The sequence below is a fragment of the Ranitomeya variabilis genome, chromosome 3, assembly GCF_051348905.1.
Source record: "Ranitomeya variabilis isolate aRanVar5 chromosome 3, aRanVar5.hap1, whole genome shotgun sequence".
NCBI lineage: Eukaryota > Metazoa > Chordata > Amphibia > Anura > Dendrobatidae > Ranitomeya > Ranitomeya variabilis.
This window is the reverse complement of record NC_135234.1, coordinates 450,198,676-450,220,064: the sequence shown is the minus strand read 5'-3', so window position 1 is coordinate 450,220,064 and position 21,389 is coordinate 450,198,676. Positions and strand designations below refer to the sequence as shown.

At 44.4% G+C, this 21,389-nt stretch overlaps 2 protein-coding genes across 8 annotated transcripts in view; one reads left to right on the top strand and one right to left on the bottom strand.

The window, feature by feature from the left end:
- The window catches only part of MITD1 (microtubule interacting and trafficking domain containing 1), a 106,353-nt gene extending 89,980 nt beyond the window's left edge, over window positions 1–16,373 (bottom strand). For 3 of the 4 annotated variants that reach the window (XM_077296530.1, XM_077296531.1, XM_077296532.1), the window contains exons 1-4: window positions 16,235–16,373; window positions 10,781–10,882; window positions 5,781–5,917; window positions 546–632 (exon numbers count right to left, since the gene is read on the bottom strand). In XM_077296530.1, the coding sequence (XP_077152645.1) occupies window positions 546–632; window positions 5,781–5,917; window positions 10,781–10,882; window positions 16,235–16,373 (465 nt within the window). Of the gene's footprint in view, window positions 1–545; window positions 633–5,780; window positions 5,918–10,780; window positions 10,883–15,965; window positions 16,093–16,234 lie in introns of those variants that run through there. The other variant, XM_077296534.1, reaches the window with a different exon arrangement.
- The window catches only part of MRPL30 (mitochondrial ribosomal protein L30), a 30,820-nt gene continuing 25,750 nt past the window's right edge, over window positions 16,320–21,389 (top strand). The window contains exons 1-3 of one of the 4 annotated variants that reach the window (XM_077296541.1): window positions 16,320–16,457; window positions 18,260–18,332; window positions 18,655–18,738. In XM_077296541.1, coding sequence (XP_077152656.1) covers window positions 18,282–18,332; window positions 18,655–18,738 — 135 coding nt within the window. In that variant the 5' untranslated portion in view covers window positions 16,320–16,457; window positions 18,260–18,281. Of the gene's footprint in view, window positions 16,458–16,507; window positions 16,810–18,259; window positions 18,333–18,654; window positions 18,739–21,389 lie in introns of those variants that run through there. The other 3 variants (XM_077296540.1, XM_077296542.1, XM_077296539.1) reach the window with 3 other exon arrangements.

Below are 21,389 nucleotides of genomic sequence, written 5' to 3'. Positions count from 1 at the left end.
TAGGAGAAATCAGTGAATATTCACAGAAAATTAATAAACTGTAATATTAACCCCTACCAAGTACTTTGCACAATCTGCTGTATATGTCTGTGGATAGTGCAGACTGACACTGATGCAATTGCCGGTATTGGGGATAACTCCAATTACAGTCAATTAACCCTATAGCTGAAGAGGTCAATCAGGGTCTTCCTCTGTCACCCCATCAGTATCCAGGAAATGCGAACATGGGATTCTGAAGCCTCTCCATGCAAGCAGGGGGACCTAATAAAGGTCTCCCATTCTTGTATTCCTATAAGGCCCTTAAGTTCAGCATTGTATTATACTAACTATCAGGCAAGTGCGTGATGAAGTCTCCTAAAATCAGTTTAAAAAGTAGGATTAAATAAGATCATAGATATTTATTTTTGTTTGTGTTATGTTATCACAAAAAATGTTCCTTACTATAAGAAAAAAAGGTATTAAAACATAAATGGGAATTACGTTTTAACTAATCTGCATTGTAAAACGTTAACTGCATCTCCATTTGACAATAAAAAAAAACTCACCTCATCTCTTGAAGTCAGCAAACTGATTTTCTTGACCTTGGAAGGACCTTTGATGAGCATTTCACAAAATCGTAAAAAGTTATACAACTGCGAGATAAATGAAAAAACATAGTTACGTAAAAAAATGAAATAAATCTTCCACTCCACCATCTAAGCGAGATGCAATATTCAACCACAGATAAGACTATGAACTAAGTGCAAGAAATACAATTCCAAAGGCTTGCTCACACGTGTGTGTGTGTGTGTGTGTGTGTGTGTGTGTGTGTGTGTGTGTGTGTGTGTGTGTATATATATATATATATATATATATATATATATATATGTAAATGCATGTGTGTGTGTGCGTACATACATACACATTATATACATCCCATTCTCATCAAGGAGAATGTGTAATCACTTATCATCTATGTGCTGTACGTATTCAATCTGCTCTTTAAAGGGAATCTGTCACCTACTTTTTCGTATATAAGCTTCGGCCACGCCATCAGGGGCTTATCTACAGCATTCTGTAATGTTGTAGAGAAGCCCCCCCTTGTATCCTGAAAGATAAGAAAAACAAGTTACATCATACTCACCTGGGGGGCGGTCCGTTTTCGACGCCTTCCATCTTCATGCGATGACGTCATCCTCCTTGCTTCTGTCGCGGCTCCGGCACAGGCGTACTTTGCCCTGTTGAGGGTAGAGCAAAGTACTACAGTGCTCAGGTGCTGGGCCTCTCTGACCTTTCCCGACACCTGCGCACTGCAGTACTTTGCCTGCGCAGGAGCCACGACAGGAAGCAAGGAAGAGGACGTCATCGCATGAAGATGGGAGGCGCCGGACCCGGATCGGACGCCCATTGGATCAGACCGCCCCTGGGTGAGTATAATATAACCTGATTTTCTCATCTTTCAGGTTACATCGGGGGCTTATCTACAGCATTACAGAATGCCGAAGATAAGCCCGTGATGCTGGTGGCCGCAACTTATATACGAAAAAGTAGGTGACAGATTCCCTTTAAATCGGCAGCTATTAATCATCTTACAGGGCCATTTACAGTTTCCCATACTACAGAAGTGTAATGTATCCGTACAAATCAGTGATGGTCCATATGACATGTGATTTTTTTTTCTCACACCGATCAGATTTCAGAATGAGCTTCCAGCATGCTGCAATTTTTTTCTCATGATGAATACAGCTGAGAAAAAATATGAAGATCTGCACGGCCTCATTGAATAATATTGCCCCAGTGTAATAGCTTTTTTTTTTTTTAACAACTGACTCAGTATAAATAACTGTGTTATGCTGGTTTCATATATCTGTATTCGGTCGGACCACAATGCACGGGTTGGGCGTTGGTCTCGACCAAGGTTATTCAATGGGGCAGTGCAGTTGATCGATGTCTTTTTTTTTTTCAAAAAATTGCGGCATGCCCTAGTTTCTCATTCCTCCATACATGGGATGAGACTCACCTCATTCAAGTCTATAGGTGCGTTTATAAAAAAAAAAAAATCGGATGCCATACAGAGCCACTGTACAGCATGGATACATTACAGTTCTGTAACATAGGAAACTGTAAATGATCTTGCAAATGATTAATAGCTGTTGGTGTTATAAAAAGGATTTTACACGCATGGTAAGTGAGAAAAAAAATCGTCCCATTTTCTGGATGAAACTCTCACCAATTTTTTCTTTAAACGATCGTGTGAACCTACCCTTATAGGAGGAAGCAGGAGAAACAGGTTTGCTCTATTAATCCCTATGTAGACAACTTTAGATCCCACAGGGTCGATTCACATGTTGTGGCGAGGTGCGTTCCTAAAAATCACAGGAAACACCCAGCCACTCTGACAGTGAAATCAGCGTTGACAGCGTCAGACTGTGTAAAAACACACTACAATTATAGTTACCGATGTTTTCTAGATTTACTTTTTTTCAGAAGAGGGTAAAACCTGATGTGAGATCCACAATATACAGTAAATTGACGAATTGCATTTTTTAAAGCTGCGGATTTTCATGAAATCTCATTCACAACGCTGCTATTGTAATACACAAAGGATTTTCTACAATCGATGCTGTGGCAGGAAAATCCTCTATGTATAAAGCCTGTGGGAACGTATCACTAGCCTTAGACTTATAGGTGTTTTGCCACGAACAATGGATATTTTAGTCAACAGATCTTGGAATAATACTGCAAGTTCCACAATTGGTTGTGCTGAAAAAAAAAAGTTCCAGTGCTGAGAATTTTATAAATGGGCCCCTGCCGCTTACTGTTTAATGGCTGTGTCTGACCGTACAGGAACATGGTCTGATCATAGCAGGGGAACATTTATAAGATCTCAGCACAGGAACACTTTTTAAAACGCATCTAATTGTGAAGTTTATTTTTATTCCAAGATCTGTTGATTAAAATATACATTTATTCGTGGCCCTTTAAGGGTATGTTAAGTGATAGTACAGCTCCTGGCAAAAATTATGTAATCACTGGCCTTGGAGGATGTTCATTCAGTTGTTTAATTTTGTAGAAAAAAAGCAGATCACAGACATGGCACAAAACTAAAGTCATTTCAAATGGCAAATTTCTGGCTTTAAGAAACACTAAAATAAATCAAGAATAAAAAATGCAATAGTCAGTAATGGTTACCGTATTTTCAGTTGTATAAGACGACTGGGCGTATAAGACGACCCCCCAACTTTTCTAGATAAAATATAAAATCTTCTTAAAAGTCGGGGGTCTTCTTATATGCCGTGTGTCAGCTTATAGGGCGGGTGACCAATGTGCATATAGTGGGGTGGAGTGATCCCGATGACGAAGAGAGGGGGCGTCTCATAGGGAAGGTGTAAGTGGAGTATCCCCCATGACCTCATTGTAGCCTAGATGCTCTCTGTGCTGGGGGGCGGGGTCGGTGGCTCCTCTATGTGCAGCGTGGGGTCTCCGTGCTGGGGGCGGCGGCGGCTCCTTTTTTTGCTGTGTGGGGACTCTGTGCTGGGGGGCGGCGTATTTCTGTGCAGCATCAGGGCTTCGCCGCCATTTCCTCAAAGCCCGGAGGCACCGGCAGCTCGGGAGACTCGGGAGAATACATCTGAATCTGAGCATGCGCCGCCCCCAGCGGCCATTTTTCCGGAGGCCACCGCATCGCAGCAATGGAGTTGCCGATGCATCCGGGCTTTGAGGAAATGCCGGCGGAGCCCCAATGCTGCACAGAGATACATCGCCACCGCCGCCGCCCCAGCACAGAGAACATCGCTGCTTTGCTACAATGAGGTAATGGGGGATACTCCACTTACACCTTCCCAGTGAGACGCCCCCTCTCTTCGTCATCAGGACCACTCCTCCCCCCACCCACCATATGCAGCCGCCCTATAAGACGAGACCCGGCGTATAAGATGACCCCGACTTTTAAGAAGATTTTCAGGGGTTAAAAGGTCGTCTTATCTAACACCTGCACCAAATTAGATCTGCTCGTTAGTCTGCATCTAAAAAGGAGTGATCACACCTTGGAGAGCTGTTGCACCAAGTGGACCGACATGAATCATGGCTCCAACACGAGATATGTCAATTGAAACAAAGGAGAGGGTTATCAAACTCTTAAAAGAGGGTAAATCATCACGCAATGTTGCAAAAGATGTTGGCTGTTCACAGTCAGCTGTGTCTAAAATCTGGACCAAATACAAACAAGCTGGGAAGGTTGTTAAAGGCAAACATACTGGTAGACCAAGGAAGACATCAAAGCGTCAAGACCGGAAACTTAAAGCAACATGTCTCCAAAACAGGAAATCCCCAACAAAACAAATGAGGAACGAATGGATGGAAACTGGAGTCAACGTCTATGACGGAACTATAATAAACCGCCTAAAGGAAATGGGATTTACATATAGAAAAGCTAAATGAAAGCCATCATTAACACCTAAACAGAAAAAAAACAAGGTTACAATGCGCTAAGGAAAAGCAATTGTGGACTCTGGATGACTGGATGAAAGTCATATTCAGTGATGAATCGTGAATCTGCATTGGGCGAGGTGATGATGCTGGAACTTTTGTTTGGTGCCGTTCCAATGAGATTTATAAAGATGACTGCCTGAAGAGAACATGCAAATTTCCACAGTCATTGATGATATGGGGCTGCATGTCAGGTAAAGGCACTGGGGAGATGGCTGTCATTACATCTTAAATAAATGCACAAGTTTATGTTGATATTTTGGACTCTTTTCTTATCCCATCAATTGAAAGGATGTTTGGGGATGATGAAATCATTTTTCAAGATGATAACGCATCCTGCCATAGAGCAAAAACTGTGCAAACATTCCTTGAAAAAAGACACATAAGGTCAATGTCATGGCCTGCAAATAGTCCGGATCTCAATCCAATTGAAAATCTTTGGTGGAAGTTGAAGTAAATAGTCCATGACAAGGCACCAACCTGCAAAACTGATCTGGCAACAGCAATCAGAGAACGTTGGAGCCACATTGATGAAGAGTACTGTTTGACACTCATTAAGTTCATGCCTCAGACTGCAAGTTGTTATAAAAGCCAGAGGTGGTGCAACAAAATACTAGTGATGTTTTGGAGTGTTTTTGCTTGTTTTTCATGATTCCTTAATTTTTTCCCTCATAATTGAGTGACTCCATAATTTTTCCCCTATGCTTGGTTACAAAAAGTAACCATTACCGACTACCACATTTTATGTTCTTGATTTCTTTTAGCGTTTCTTAAAGCCAGAAATTTGCCATTTGAAATGAGTTTTGTGCCGTGTCTGTGATCTGCTTTTTTTCTACAAAATTAAACAAATGAATGAACATCCTCCAAGACCGGTGATTCTATAATTTTTGCCAGGGGTTGTAGAACACTACAAAGTTGCAATACAAGGAAATATTCCTAAAACTGCTTCTACTGAAACACCAATAACAGTAGCACAATTGTGATTATTGCATACAATTTGGGGGTCAATTCGTCAAGACTGGTGCCTGTTAATAGAATTTGCTGTGTCTTTCAGCTGCTCTGCACCAGAGACATTTCTGTGGTAATTTACATCACTCTTGGTAGTATAAATTATAACAAATTTATTGGACCTCAGTAGATCATGCTCCTCCTTGCTAATCTCTAATCATACTTTACATAAAGTTGACTGAGCTGGACCAAATAAAATATTCAACAAAAAATTGCAAAATTGTTGTCCAAATATCTGCGATTTTTTTTTAATAGTTTACAAGCATACAAGTCTGAACATAACCTAACAGTATATCTTGACTTACTTGATGCATGTGTCGGATGTAAGGATCCTCCACCCAAACCTCTGTCAGTGTCTCATCCACATAGGGTTTGAAAAGATTTTCGTAGCTATAACCAGTTGCATTTTCGACAATTTTAATTTGTTTGTGATACTTTCCCTCTACAAAAAGATTAAAAATTACCAAATAGTAATCCCAAATAGGAACCATTTAATAAAGAAAAAATGAATTTCAAATTATTCTTTAAAATAGGGTAAGAAAGCAGGAGGTAAGATCCCGGATGGCAGTTATGTGTCACAGAGGTGGTTGGCCTCAGTAATGTAGAGTCTAGTAACACTAGGTTACTGAGTTTTAATTGGACGGGATTTTAGGTCCAGGATTTAGGAGCAACTAAAAGAGTCTTGGTGGGAAAAGTCATTCCCATAATCCAGCTCGGGGCTTACAGGCCTGATAACAGCATCTGGGTTAGCTCAGCAGAGTAGAGTTTGGGCTGGAACTGAACAGAGGCATGTTTGTTTGGTGAACACATTTATCCATATACTGCGCCCACTGGGAGTATGTACAACTCATACATATCCTCCATCCTCGCAGCGCAGCTTGCATACTAAGTCTGCAGTCCAGACAATCCCTTTAATTTAAAGTGGCGAGTGAGGAATCTCTAATCACTCTTCCAAACAAGTGTAGGCCCAAAAATTTTCCTGTTGAGATGTATTTAAGAATATTTTTGCTGTGGGGACTTTTTATATTGTGTTTTGTTTTTTTTCATTTGTCTTCCATACATATGTACTCTGACCCAGCAGCTTTGCTATATCAGTAGGCACCAGGTCCTACAGAAGCATTGGCACCGCTGATGCTTCTATTCACTTCGTAGCACTCATTGAACACTATCTATCCAACAAAATAGAAGACAATATGGGAAATTAACCACTTCTGTCTTTTCCCTAGGATCGCTAGCTGTGTCTGACAGCCAGAGTCCTGACCTGCTCCTGCTAGGTTAGAAGAGCTTCAATCCCAAACTGCAACTTTACAGGTCGTGGTTGTTAAGTTAAAGGGAATCTGTCACCAGACTTTTGCTGCCTCATCTGAGAGCAGCATAATGTAGGGGCAGAGAGCCTGATTTCAACGCTGTGTCACTTAATTTACTGGATGCAGCAATTGTGACAGTTTTTAGATTTAACAGAGCTCAGAAGGTTGTCCCGGCCTACACCAAAGCTTTCTATGTACATTGTCTACTGACTGTGAGCTGCTTATCAGAGAAGGGGCTTGGTCTCCCCTTTACCTGCCTATACTCCCGCCCACCCCTTGTACTGGTGTTACTGGTTCATTCAGACTGCCATATGCCCGAGGATCGCATCGCAATCCTCAAACTGGCCGTCCGCTCTCCTGACCCGAGTGTGACAGCTGCAAACAAATACATGATGTCACGCCCAGTTCAGGAGAGCAGACGGCCAGTCTGAGGATTGTGCTGCGATCCAAAAACAAGTAACACAGCAGTCTGACTGCATCCAATCAGCGACGCTGGCTGGGACGGGTGGGGGAAGGGGTGAATATTCATTTCACAATTACATGCACACCGTCTGGTCAAGCAGAGGTGATGCCAAATAAATATTCACTCCTCCACCCCCGCTTAATCAAGCTCACCAACCCCAGCCCCGTCACTAATCGATTGAATGCAGACTTCCGTATTACTCGCACGAGGATCACATCACAACCCTAGGACTGGCAATCTGCTCTCCTGACCTGAGAGTGACAGCATATAGTGGTCTAAATGAATCAGTGACACCAGTGCAGAGGGATGGGCAGGAGCATGGGCGGGGGAAGGGGAGACCACGTCCCTTCTCTGATAAGCAGCTCACTGTTAGTAATTAGAGAAGGGGCATGGTCTCCCCTCTCCCATCCATAATCCCGCCCACCAGTCTGCACTGACATCACTGATTCAGTCAGACTGCTGTATGCCTGAAGATTGCATAGCAATGTCATGCATTTGGTGTGAGGAAAAAAAAAATCACAGCATGCTACGATTTCACTCCGAAATCGGTACAGTGTAAGAAAAAAAAAATGCATGCCTTATGAACCATCAGTATGGCACCCAATTATTACAGATACATTACAATTCTAACAAAAAACTAAAGCAAGGAACTGGAATATAAGTTTGTGTGCATGCAACGTGTAAGAGCATGTTCACATAGGCCACTAAACAGACAAAACCTAAGATAAAAAACAAAACGAGCAAATACAATGTAATAAATAGATAAATAGTGCATGAAAATAATTTAGTCAACATTGTTTTGATAAAAACGTAAAAGCTATCCCACCGCGACAAGGTGACCCTATTCAGGACGGCCCTAACCTCTAGTATTAAAACCTTACAAGTCAAATGAATGTCAAATGTGAATAAGGGTCCAGTTGAACCAAGGCTCTGACTAATGGACATCCAGCGCAAAGAAAAGGAAGACTTTATTGGGTAACTCGTTTTATAATTTTAAACATTGGACACAACATTACCACGTGGCCACGATCAGGAAGAGAAGCATTTTGGATGCAGCTCATCTGTGCTGGGTGTAAAACGCTGCGTTGTACATTAGAAGCACAGTGGAGGGGATTTATAGAAATCCCATGCCGCTGTGTTCCTATTTACAGCTGCGTAAACTCACTCGCGGTGCGGGTTTATGAGATGCAGCATGTTCCTTATCTGCAGCGGTAACTCTAGTCTCCACTGCATGGTTTCACCCATAGCCATTCATTAACTGAATTTGCATGGATCACTGAACACATGCGGATTTACCTGCGGGATTAGAAAGCAGTGTTTTGGATGCAGCAAAAATACGCTGTGTCCAAAATGCTGCTACTTCCGGATTGTGGGCGCATAGGCCTAGTCATGCTCAACTAAGTGGTGGATACAATTGTATCAGGTGCAGGCAATCTTCAGTTAGTTGCCGACTTCAACTCAAAAATATTGCACGAATCCGTTCATTCCTCAACCAAGAATCTGCAAAAACCCTAGTCCATGCCCTCATCATCTCTCGCCTTGACTACTGCAACCTCCTGCTCTGTGGCCTCCCCTCAAACACTCTCGCACCCCTCCAATCTATTCTAAACTCTGCTGCCCGACTAATCCACCTGTCCCCCCGCTATTCTCCGGCCTCTCCCCTCTGTCAATCCCTTCACTGGCTCCCCATTGCCCAGAGACTCCAGTACAAAACCCTAACCATGACGTACAAAGCCATCCACAACCTGTCTCCTCCTTACATCTGTGACCTCATCTCCCGGTACTTTCCTACACGCAACCTCCGATCCTCACAAGATCTCCTTCTCTACTCCCCTCTTATCTCCTCTTCCCACAATCGTATACAAGATTTCTCTCGCGTATCACCCCTACTCTGGAACCCTCTACCACAACACATCAGACTCTCGCCCACCATCGAAACCTTCAAAAAGAATCTGAAGACCCACCTCTTCCGACAAGCCTACAACCTGCAGTAACCACCGATCGACCAAACCGCTGCATAACCAGCTCTACCCTCACCTACTGTATTCTCACCCATCCCTTGTAGATTGTGAGCCTTCGCGGGCAGGGTCCTCTCTCCTACTGTACCAGCTGTGACTTGTATTGTTTAAGATTATTGTACTTGTTTTTATTATGTATACCCCTCCTCACTTGTAAAGCGCCATGGAATAAATGGCGCTATAACAATAAATAAATAATAATAATAATAAGTTAGCTAAATACATCTACAACAGCATTAGCAATAGTTTGCTACAATCAGGCTGAAAGCCGGACTGGCTGGGAAAAGCCCCTATACACATGGCCATTGGGTGCAGTTTTGGTAGACAATAAAAACCCATTCACATGTAATGGGAGGGGGTGGGGTAGAGGGGTAATTAGGCCATGCTGATTTTCAAGTCCACAGCATGACTTTCAGGTTTATGAATTACTGTCATTTTTTGACAGCAGATGTCACCATTTCAGTATGGGTGAACAACCGCACACTGTGTCTGTACGTACTCTGGGGGGTTCAGCCTCTGAATGTGAATCAGAATCAGCAAGATTTCACCCCACAAACGATTTATATGTGCAGGCAGACAGAAGCTTAACTATAATAGGTGCGGGGGTTGCAATAGCACCCATGCCCAGGAGTTCAAGTTACACCCTCTTGCAAGGACAAGTCCAGCCATACCTTTCACTAGCTAGTCTGATCTTCAGTTGTCAAGAAATTGCCTTTTGAATCAATATACAAATAAGCCCGAAGGGCTTTGAACGTGACTAAGCAATTCCCATGCCTCTGTCACTCCAGCTCTATTCCCCACCCAGTGTCGCCTTCACCTGCTGGACTGACAATTACTTTTCTTCAAGTCGCACAGCAAAGAGGTGGTCAGTCAAGCATCAGAAGACATTGCTAGGTGGGCAATAGAGCTGGGGAGAGCAGAGGCTTGGGAAGTGCTATATCACAACCAAAGCACTTCAGATTCATTTACAGATTCAAACAGCAATTTCTCGATAGCCAATGAACTGACTGGCTATTGAAAGGTATGGTTGGATTTGCCTTTGCTGTAGCTACATGCGCACACAGACATTGTGGGAGTGTGAAATCCTGCTGACAGCTTTCATTAATTCACAGACAGCAGACTAGTATTACGAAAACAGTGTAAGTGAAATGCTAAGTATATCAGAAAATAAACATTCACAATATCCACAAAACTGGAATATTTTTTTTTAAAGAGCTTGCAGTTCAGGACAAATGTTTATATTCCCTAAAAAAAGAAAAAGGAGGTCATAAGAAAGAGGGTTCCCCACTAGGGATCCCCTCCATCAGCCAGAACTGAAAGAAGCGACGGCTCTTCTATGGCAAATTCAATCAATTCAGTCCTACTACAGGGAAAGTGGTTTTTGCTGGACTTTGCAGATTGCTGTGGTGGTTCTCAGATTAATGAGGTCATTAGTGAAGTAACAATCCATTTAACAGATAATAAATCAATTAACACAAAACATAAAAAGCTAAATACTTTGGAAATTGAGTCTTTACCTTCCTTTTCTTTGACTACATGATGTTTAATTTGCTCAGCTCTGTCCATGTAGCTTCTCAGCTTCTGACGGTAATGGGTTTTCTTCGCTTCATCCTTCGTACCTGTAAAGGGACATATTGGAGTTTTTTTGCATAATGATATTTCATATAAAACAAGGAAACTAACCAAAGTAAGTGTGAAAAATTCAAGTTGTCATTTCCTGCCACTTTCATGTATACAGAAAACCAGAAGATACCTAGTGCTGCTCTGTCCGGTCTATGGAATCCGTTGAGATACACAGCACAGATTCTGGGAGAATATGGCAAGATTATGGTATCTGAGAGAGGGTTGGGCCTGTGGGATGTCATATATGCATTCCTACCAAAGCATCAGGTAAGAAGTGTCTTCCTTTGTGGACTAATCCATACAGGCACCACATTTAAAGGTGCCCATTTACCAACAGCTGTCAGCCAAATGCTTAAGCCTCGCGTCTACACATGCACACTTGGTTTTGCAGAGGATGCATGCATTTTCAATTGGAAGAGGCGAATAAGCCACTGATAGACACCTCTGGTAGTAGCTTATCTCCAGGGAGGACAAATGGATTGGGCATTGAAATTCAACATGATGTTAATAGAAAGCTGAGAGGCCTTCAGAGATATTAGATGGTTGATCCCATCAAAATAGGCAACTTTGAAGGTCTGAAAAGGAACCTGTGATGTGAAAAAAAAAACGCCCTAACCTGCTGATATAAGGTTACTAGTGTTCTGAAGCTGTGATGCCACCAACTGAAAGCCCGGCTACTGGGAGAAAATGAACTCCTGGCAGCCCCGGGTTTCAGTCATAGGGGGGTGGCCTCAGTAACCGCTCAGCACATAGTGATCGGCGGCTGTAACCCTGTACCCGCACTGAGCGATAGCATCTCTGCACTGATGCACTGCTAGGCCGGGTATCAGCCAGTGCTGGGGTACTGTTTCAGCCACCGATCACTATATACTGAGGCCAAGCCTCTATGACTGAAAGGCTGAGGCTGCAGGGAAGAATAAAGTTAATTTTCTCTCAGTCAAGATTTTCAGATTACACAGCAAAAACCTAGTGACAGATTCCCTTTAAGCATCTGCCACAGCTTCTGTACAGGTGCTTCTCACAAAATTAGAATATCATCAAAAAGTGAATTTATTTCAGTTCTTCAATGCAAAAAGTGAAACTCATCTTATGTAGAATCATTACAAACAGAGTGATCTATTTCAAGTGTTTATTTCTGTTAATGTTGATGATTATGGCTTACAGCCAATGAAAACCCAAAAGTCTTTATCTCAGTAAATTAGAATACTTTATAACACCAGCTTGAAAAATGATTTTAAAATCCAAAATGTTGGCCTACTGAAATGTATGTTCAGCAAATGCACCCAATACTTGGTCGGGGCTCCTTTTGCATCAATTACTGCATTAATGTGGCATGGTGGCGGTCAGCCTGTGGCCCTGATGAGGTGTTATGGAAGCCCAGGTTGCTTTGATAGCAGCCTTCAGCTCGTCTGCATTGTTGGGTCTGGTGTCTCTCATCTTCCTCTTGACAATACCCCATAGATTCTCTATGGTGTGAAGGTTTGGCGAGTTTGCTGGCCAATCAAGCACAGAGATATTGTTATTTTTAAACCAGGTATTGGTACTTTTGGCAGTGTGGACAGGTGCCATATGCTCGAGAATGAAATTTCCATATCCAAAAAGCTTGTCGGCAGAGGGAAGCATGAACTGCTCTAAAATTTCCTGGTAGACGGCTGCGCTGACTTTGGTCTTGATAAAACACAGTGGACCTACACCAGCAAATGACGACATGGCTCCCCAAACCATCACTGATTGTGGACACTTCACACTAGACCTCAAGCAGCTTGGATTGTGGCCTCTCCACTCTTCCTCCAGACTCTGGGACCTTGATTTCATCTGAAAACAACAGCTTGGACCACTGAGCAACAGTCCAGTTCTTTTTCTCCATGGCCCAGGTAAGACGCTTCTGGCGTTGTGTATTGGTCACGAGTGGCTTGACACAAGGAATGCGACACTTGTAGCCCATGTCCTAGATACGTCTGTGTGTTGGCTCTTGAAGCGATGACTCCAGCAGCAGTCCACTCCTTGTGAATCTCCCCAAAATTTTTGAATGGCCTTTTCTTAACAATCCTTTCAAGGTTGCGGTTATCCCAGTTGCTTGTGCACCATTTTCTCCCACACTTTTTCCTTCCACTAAGGTAACGTTCACATTTGCGTTGTTGGGCGCAGCGTCGCCAACGGATACCGACGCATGCGTCATGCGCCCCTATCTTTAACATGGGGGGGCGCATGGACATGCGCCGGTATGCGTTGTAATGCATTTTACGACGCATGCGTCATATAGACGCACAAGACAGGGCGCAGAGGACGCTACTTGTAGCGTTTTCCCTGTGCCGAAAGTCCTGATCCTTACTATCTTATGACAACGCATGCGTCGCAAAACGCTGCGTTGTGTACATGCGTTGTTGGTTGCGTCGCCGACGCTGCGCCCAACAATGCAAATGTGAACGTAGCCTTAACTTGCCATTAATACGCTCGGATACAGCACTCTGAACAGCCAGCTTCTTTAGCAATGACCCTTTGTGGCTTACCCTCCTTGTGGAGTGTGTCAGTGACTGCCTTCTGGACATCTGTCATGTCAGCAGTCTTCCCCATGATTGTGGAGCCTACTGCAACAGACTAAGGGACCTTTTTGAATACTTAGGAAGCCTTTGCAGGTGTTTATTGTTAGTTATTCTAATTTGCTGAGATAATGACTTTTGGGGTTTTCATTGGCTGTAAGCTATAATCATCAACATTAACAGAAACAAACACTTGAAATAGATCACTCTGTAATGACTCTATAGGAGTTTCACTTTTTGTATTGAAGAACGAAAAAAAAATTAACTTTTTTATCATATTCTAATTTTGTGAGAAGCACCTGTATAAGCACACATTGTGAACTTTTCCTGGTATGTAGGGACTACAAACAGTTAATATTTAAGGTTCACTTTTAAATATAGAAGAGCATATGGCCTTTACAACATATGTTGTGGCATGGATGTAGAACTGAATCTATATACAAGAAGATTGAGAGTGGTTTATTTTTAACCTTTCATGTTCAAGAATAAAGAACAAAGCAGATAGCGGTCTTATTTCCTGGGAACACTAGTATATGAGCATTCCCACTTCTCCATTAGGATAGCATACGTGGGTTACCTTGTTCTATGCTGTAACTTAAACTTACCCAACACATTAAAAAGAAATCAAAATTTAGTTCCCGATTATATAAAATACAAAACAAAACATACTAGCCTCAGCAACATGTCATTAATTTACCCCATATAGATAGTTTTATCCTGGAGATAACTATTGTCATGGGTGACACTTTCCTTGAGAAAGATGAGCGAAACACAGGTTGGGTTTAGAGCAGTTGGTCCGGCTGTTGAGCTGCACTGTGTCCCAGCTTGGCTGTATATAATTTTATTTTACTACTTTTTTTGCACTTGCACTTTACCGACTTGGATAACATAGCAAATTATTGTTCTGCCACCTGCTGGTTAGAACTACACATTACGTGTTTAGCTTTGCTGTTCTTTAGTCTATTTTAACTCTAACAAATTAGTATCACTAAAGGGAACCTGTCACCCCCCCAGGCGTTTGAAACTAAAAGAGTCACCTTGTGCAGCAGTAATGCTGCATTCTGACAAGGTGGCTATTTTAGTTCTGGGTGCTGTAACTGCAGAAATAATCAGTTTTGTAATTTGTCCCAAATACCTTTCTTCAGTCAAGGAGGCAGGCCTTTCCCCCCCTGCTGCAGACGCCACACAGCCGTCACTCAAATCCTCTTGGCGCCGCCTCATCGCTGTTTTGAAATCAGCCGGCGCCTGCGCCCTTCTCTCCTGCCTTGGGCAGGCGCAGTGAGCGCTGCCCGTCCTCTGTCCTCATATGCAGTCTAGCTGACTGTGCCTGTGCGGCCGCCCTGCCTGTGATTCCCAACCCCGCAATTTGAATAAATCAGAAGACACTGCGGGGCTGGGATTCACAGGCAGGGCGGCCGCACAGGCACATTCCGCTAGACTGCATATGAGGACAGACGGGCAGCACTCACTGTGCCTGCCCAAGTCAGGAGAAAAGAGCGCAGGCGCCGGCTCATTTCAAAATAGCGGTGAGGAGGCGGCGCCAAGATTTGAGTGATGGCTGTGTGGCGTCTGCAGCACGGGGGGAAAGGCCTGCCTCCAGGACTGAAGAAATGTATTTTCTGACAAATTACAAAACGGATTATTTCTGCAGTTACAGCACCCAGAACTAAAAGAGCCACCTTGTCAGAATGCAGCATTACTGCCGCACAAGGTGGCTCTTTTAGTTTCAAATGCCTGGGGAGGGGGGGAGGGGGTGACAGGTTCCCTTTAACTTTACTCCAATTTAGTTCCCCCACCATCCGGACTACTGCTTTTGTAGTTTGTGATCATGCTCTGCTATATCTTTGTTTGACTAAAAGTAATTGTGCTATCTGCGTCATATTCAGTTTATAAGTGTGTACTACCTTTTGTGCTTCTCTTTCACATGTAGTCATGCCTTTATACTTATGAGTAGAGATGAGCGAATTTGTTCGGGTCCCTGCTTATTCGGCAAGCTATGGCGCTTACTGAATAACCTACAGCAGGAACCCAGATACATGGAGCGCGCCGACTGATCAGATGTCCGGCGCCGCAGCTGCATGCGTCACGGAGGTGTCAGTCACAACAAACAGGTTCTCCATGCACATGTTGACAGTGACACGGCCACGACGATGCAGCTGCGGAGCCGAACAGCTGATCAGCCGGAGCGCTGGGTTCTTGCTGTAGGGTACTCAGTAAGCGCCATAGCTTGCAGAATAAGCAGGGACCCGATCAACCTCGCTCATCCCTACTTACGAGTGCCTTACAGATGGCTGAACCCCAATGCAGAGCCGGGGTCCGAGAGGGGGGGAAGGGTTACAGCCGCTGTTCTGTAGTCTCAGAGTAGTGACTGAACCCGGACGCTGCTGGGAGAATAAAGGTCATTTACTCCCTGCAGCGTTCACCGGGCAGGTAAATAACGCCATTAACCCCATATCTGCAGGTCAATAGCGGTCTCTCTGGTGGCAGATTCCCATACAGCTCCAGAGATGGATGTAGTGCTCATTTTTATACCCCTTACCTAGGAGGCTCGGCATACAGGCCTCAATAATAAGGGCCAGAGCTCTGGAACTGCAGGGTGGAATACTGCGGGGGCAGCAGGAATAGATGAGACCATTGCTGCCCCCGGGTGCTGGGGACACACCGTGCTCATGGCCTGCTACCTGGTGCCGGGTCTCCCCCTCAGTGTGGCGGCCTATGGAGGCGGGCAATCACGAGGCACGGTCCCACTCCTCGGTGTCGGTAGCCAGCCCCCTGCTCTGCCCGTCATCACTAGTCCCACCTACTGACCCTTGAGAACCTGCAGGAGCAGCTCTATGCCTTCCTGATAGCAGACCAGACTCTCCTGGTAGCGCCCACTTCCATCCAGCTCCACCGCCCTCCTGAGCACGGCACCGGCGGAGTTCTCCACACCGGCCAGGGCTGACATGACACGGACACTTCCCACCCTACACGATCTATCGCAGCCCGAGTTTCACTAACTACACTTCCGCGTTCCACCGACCGGAAACACGTACGTCACGCGCCTACCGCCAGGGCGCTTTATCCCGTGCTGCACAGTCTGGCCGTGCGGTGTTACAGGAGCCGCGGGCTCAGCTGTGCCTCCACTAAGTGCGCGCTCCGGCTGCCCCCTGCAGGGCTAGAAGGTCACATACAGGGAAGGAGCGGAGGACTCCCATGGTCCTCGTGCGATGACGTCATCAGTGCGCGCAGTGGCTCACTGTAAAGCTGTGTAATAACCTTCAGCCGTGGTGCATTGTGGGTGCGCTGCTTCCACAGACCCGGCAGCTGGTGAGCGGTGTGCGTGCTACGGTGTGTAGTGGTCCTGGGGGGCAGCAGACCTATCACCGTGCTGCACATGTGAGGTGAGGACAGGGACAGACTATTAGTAGCCCGGGCCCCAATGTCACATGATCCCCTCTGATAGTAACACTCTGGTGCACACCTGATGAGATGGAGCTCTATACGTACCATAGCGCTGAGTCAGTGTCACACCTAATGGGAAGTCCTGGACAAGCCTGTCCCCAAAGTCACTGCTGGACCTTGGCTATTTTATCAGATGTGGCGCCAAAATGTATTCAGTTTTGGTACCGTTAATATTTTTCTACCATTTGTATGTGTTTAGTGAGTTCTGCTCAAAAAGTACCATTATAGGTGATTTTCACTATTACGTTTCTGTATTTTATGGCGTTGAGGGAGTTAAATATAAACATATTTTATTTTGCCTCCTATAGCTGCAGCAATGTCTCTCGGCCGCTGCCCCCGGTCTTTGTTGACAGGCTGCAGTGGTCACATCACTAATTCAGCGCATGTGACCACTGCAGTCAATCTCCTAGCCCAGCAGACATATCTATGTAGTTGACATGAGATTCTTCAGCCCAGTGATTAGCTGCAGCCTTCACATGTGCGGTAGGTGTGTTGTCACTGCTACAGCCTGTGAACAAAGACCGGGAGCATCAGGGAAGAGCCACTGCTGGAGTAGCCAAGGTGTGTTATGGTAGATATATATATTAATCTAGTTTTTTTACAAGTTTTTCAAAGATAGACATTGGTCTGTACATCCTGAGCTAATTTTGTAATTCTAATGGACGCAGAAATAATCAGAATTATTTCAAAACCTAATGCATTTGTGTTTATCTCTCATACTTTGGTAGCATAAGACCTCATTTTGTTATTTCTAATCTCAGCCACCTGGCAAAGTTCAGAAATGTAATAATGGAAAAAACTTCAAGAACGGAAGAATTTTTAATTTTATTTAATGCTAATTGTCTAAGTTACCGGCCACTGCTGCAGTGTAGCAGCAGAGGTCGAGCATACACACTGCTTATAAGCTTTTGTTAATAGAACTTGTAACTATTGATCTAAAACTGTCCGGATCGCTGGACCACATGATCTGGCCAGCCTCAGTGCTCATTCACTCCTGTGAGGTTGCTACAAGATTGGGGAGCGCACAGTCCGGGCCAGCGGCACAACCTGCTCCGATCGGCCAATATTCAGGAGTCTGGGGAACGGTGTGCACCAGAAGAAGCAACTTCAGAACAATCTATGGTTCTCTGAAGTACATGGGAACATGAGAGCTGAAAGGTCACAATGCTGCTAGCGCTTAGTGTTTCCCAGCACAGGACTGCGCAGGGTTATCTGAGACCTGGGCTTTTAATTCCGTTGTAGCAGTCCCATCCTCAATCAGGAGCAGACAATGCAACAGTAGCCCTGATAATCTGAGTTATGGGGGTTTAATTAAGTCACTTGTTATTACATTGTGTCACAACAGCCATCATATACTCGACTAAACTAAGTTTTACTTTTTTTCTGTAGGCCAGAAGATTGGTAGATAAAAATGACCCAGGGATTCTGTCATGTTCTGCAAAGAAGAACATTGGGATTGAAGGTAGTGTTCTCTTTTGAAGTCCACATTGGCTATAAAGCCATTGTTTTTGTGGTTCTGATTTCCTGGTGCCTTGCCTACTTTTCTATCCAGGGAAACATAGAAAAAATTGAGCAGAGAACAGCACCTGAACAATAGCATAATGTTTTCCCTATTGCTATGTGTTGGTGAGGCTCCCAGTAGGCGGACCCCATATTTCAGGAAGTGATAGCTTTTTGTAGGTATTTATCACCCCTTAGTTTAGTGGGGTGTAAAATGATTTTGTTAAATGATGTAATATCATTTTGTTGATACCGCCTCTTTAAATTAACATTGCTTTATTCAGCTTTTGACAGAGCACCCTTCTAAATCACTGGTGTCGACTGACTGGATCCGCCATAAGTTTACAAGGTCTCGCATTCCTGAAGAAGTAAGGTTTCTCTTTGTTTTATTTTAAGTTGACAATAATTTGTTATTTTAGATGCATGTTTATGTATAAATATACTATACGTTCAAAACTAAGTCTAGAACACTGCATAATCTATAAAGAGGTTGTCCCTTTTCAAAAAACTATTTCTCAGCCAAATAAAAAACTGAGTTTTATGCACCCTGGGTCCAGCGCTGTGTCACAGCCACTGTCCCAGTCTGTGTTTGGCAGCAGGGTGATGAAATGTTAATAGCCCTGCAGAGAATTATTGAGTTCAGCATCTCTGCCGACGTAGGTGGCAAGAGCTGCCAAGTTCACCGAATGGCTGTATTGTTGTCACCACTGCAGCCAATCAAGAGACCAGGACAGCAGCAGTGACACAGCTTGGATTTCTGAGAGGGTGGTGAGTAAAGCTCAGTTTGTTGTTATTTACAAGTAGTTGTACCTAAGGGAAAACATTTTTTTTTGTAAAGCAGACTATCCTTTTACAAGGAATCTGTTGGCACTTTTTTTTTTTTTTTTTTTTTTTTTACATATGAAAGTTTTAGTATGGTTGTGTAGGCACTTGTCCCCCAATAAAAACGATCTTCTCTTTGTAATGATCCAATGTGGCAGTCATAAGAAAACTATTGTAGAAGTCATATACAAATCAGACTAGAAGTGCTAGGATCGAATCAGGTTTGCACTGATGCTTTTTGGTACATTGGCCAGGGCACTTTTGGCCTGATTGGTATATGGCTTCTACACTAGATTTGTCATGACTGGCACATTGGATCTCTAAAAAAAAAAAAAAAAAAAAGGGACTATTTCTGCTTCCCCCGTGACAGCACCACAGAAAGGGGATCCGCCCTTTAAAGACAGTAAACCTACATATAAAAGGACTGTACCTCTCCCTCGCATCAGTTGGTTTCCTGTCCCTGATGGGGAACCTTCGGTTCATTCGTCCTGTATGAAGAACCCGGACGAAGATGGGCCAGACCCGGCCAGTCCGGTTCAGGCAGCAGGGAGCCCCCTGCTGCGGCTGGTGCGGTGCCTTGCCGCCATACCAGATTGCGGGGCTTCCGGGTTTCTCAGCCGGCGCACGCGTGTAAGTGAGCTGAACGCCCCCTGATGCGGCCTTGGAGGTATTTCCGTGTTAAACTGGAAGTAGGGCAGAGGATGCCGGGCGGCATATTTTAAAAGGGAGAAAACGTATGGAGCTGCTCCCTGCATCTAGCGGTCACCCGATGACACATGATGGAGGACAGCGAACCACAGCATCAGCAGCGCCAGAGACAGAAACAGCAACCTAAGAGGCATGATTCTGCAGGCATTGACGTTCCAGCAGCCATTCCACTCAGCACAACAAGAGATCCAGCGCAATGGACAAGTCTCTGTCCTCAAAAAACCCCTTAATGGACCTTGTTCCTTCTCCAGAACCGGTACCCACAGCTGCGTCTGATTGGTGAGTAATCTTCGTGAAAGTTCACCTTGTAATTGGGGTCCCCCTTTTCTTCTCTCTTGTTATTCAGGGAAGGAAAAGAGTGGGAAAACTCAAACACAGAAGTTGCCCCATGTGTAACAGAGAGATTTACCAGTCACTTGGGATAAGAGACTATGCCATTCCTGCATAGAGTAGATGTTGTATGAAGAGACCCCAAACTTCGACCTCTGAGCTAAGATCAATGATTAAATCGGAGGTCGAAAGTACCTTTAGATCCCTCACGCAGGGGGATAAGGTTAGAGAACAGAAAGCCGCCAAGCACCCCCAGCCTGAGTCCTCTAGGGATAAGACTCGGATATAACAGACTCTTCCTCATCCTCAGACAATGAAGGAGGGGGAGCCACTGTTTTCCTCTAGAGGAGGTAGAAAGCCTGGTTAAGGCTGTAAGATCCACTATGAGGGTGATAGACCCTCCGGCCCGAAAAAAAGGTGCAGGATATTATGTTTGGGGGTTTGGCCCAGAAAAGGCAGAGATCATTTCCCTTGAATTAAAATGTACAGGCTCTGATAAAAAAAAAAAAAAATGTGAGAAACCCGATAGAAAGAAAAAAATCTTCAGTTCAATCCCTTAAAAGGACATACCCCCTCGAGGATTCAGTGTCGACATCCTGGGATAAGGTCACAAAATTAGATGTTGCGGTATCAAAGGCCTCTAAAAAATTTGCCCTCCCCTTTGAGGACATGGGGACCTTTAAAAGATCCATTAGACAAGAAGGCAGATGCCTTCCTTAAAGGGGCATGGGAAACCTGGCGTAATCTTAAGCCTGCCATAGCAGCAACCTGCACTTCTAGATCCCTTATGATCTGGGTGGATCAGCTAGAGAAACAGCTCCGGAAGGGGGTGCCCAGGAATGAAGTGCTAGAGTTCATCCCTTTAATACGGGGGGGGCAGCAGCCTTTTTAGCAGATTCCTCAGCCGACTCAGATTAGCATCTAAGGATTCTTTCACACTTCCTTTTTCTGCTGTGCGTCGTTGTGCAGTAAAACGACGTATCGATGGACGTCACAAAAATAGTGAAAAACATGTGTGACGCATCCAGTGTAATGACGGATGCGTTATTGCCACAATTTGAATGGAGAAATTGAGAGAGAGAGAGTTTTTCCCAGACTTCAATGTCCTTTCGGGCATGCTCAGAGGGAAAAAACGGGATACGTCGCTGGATTCCGGTGT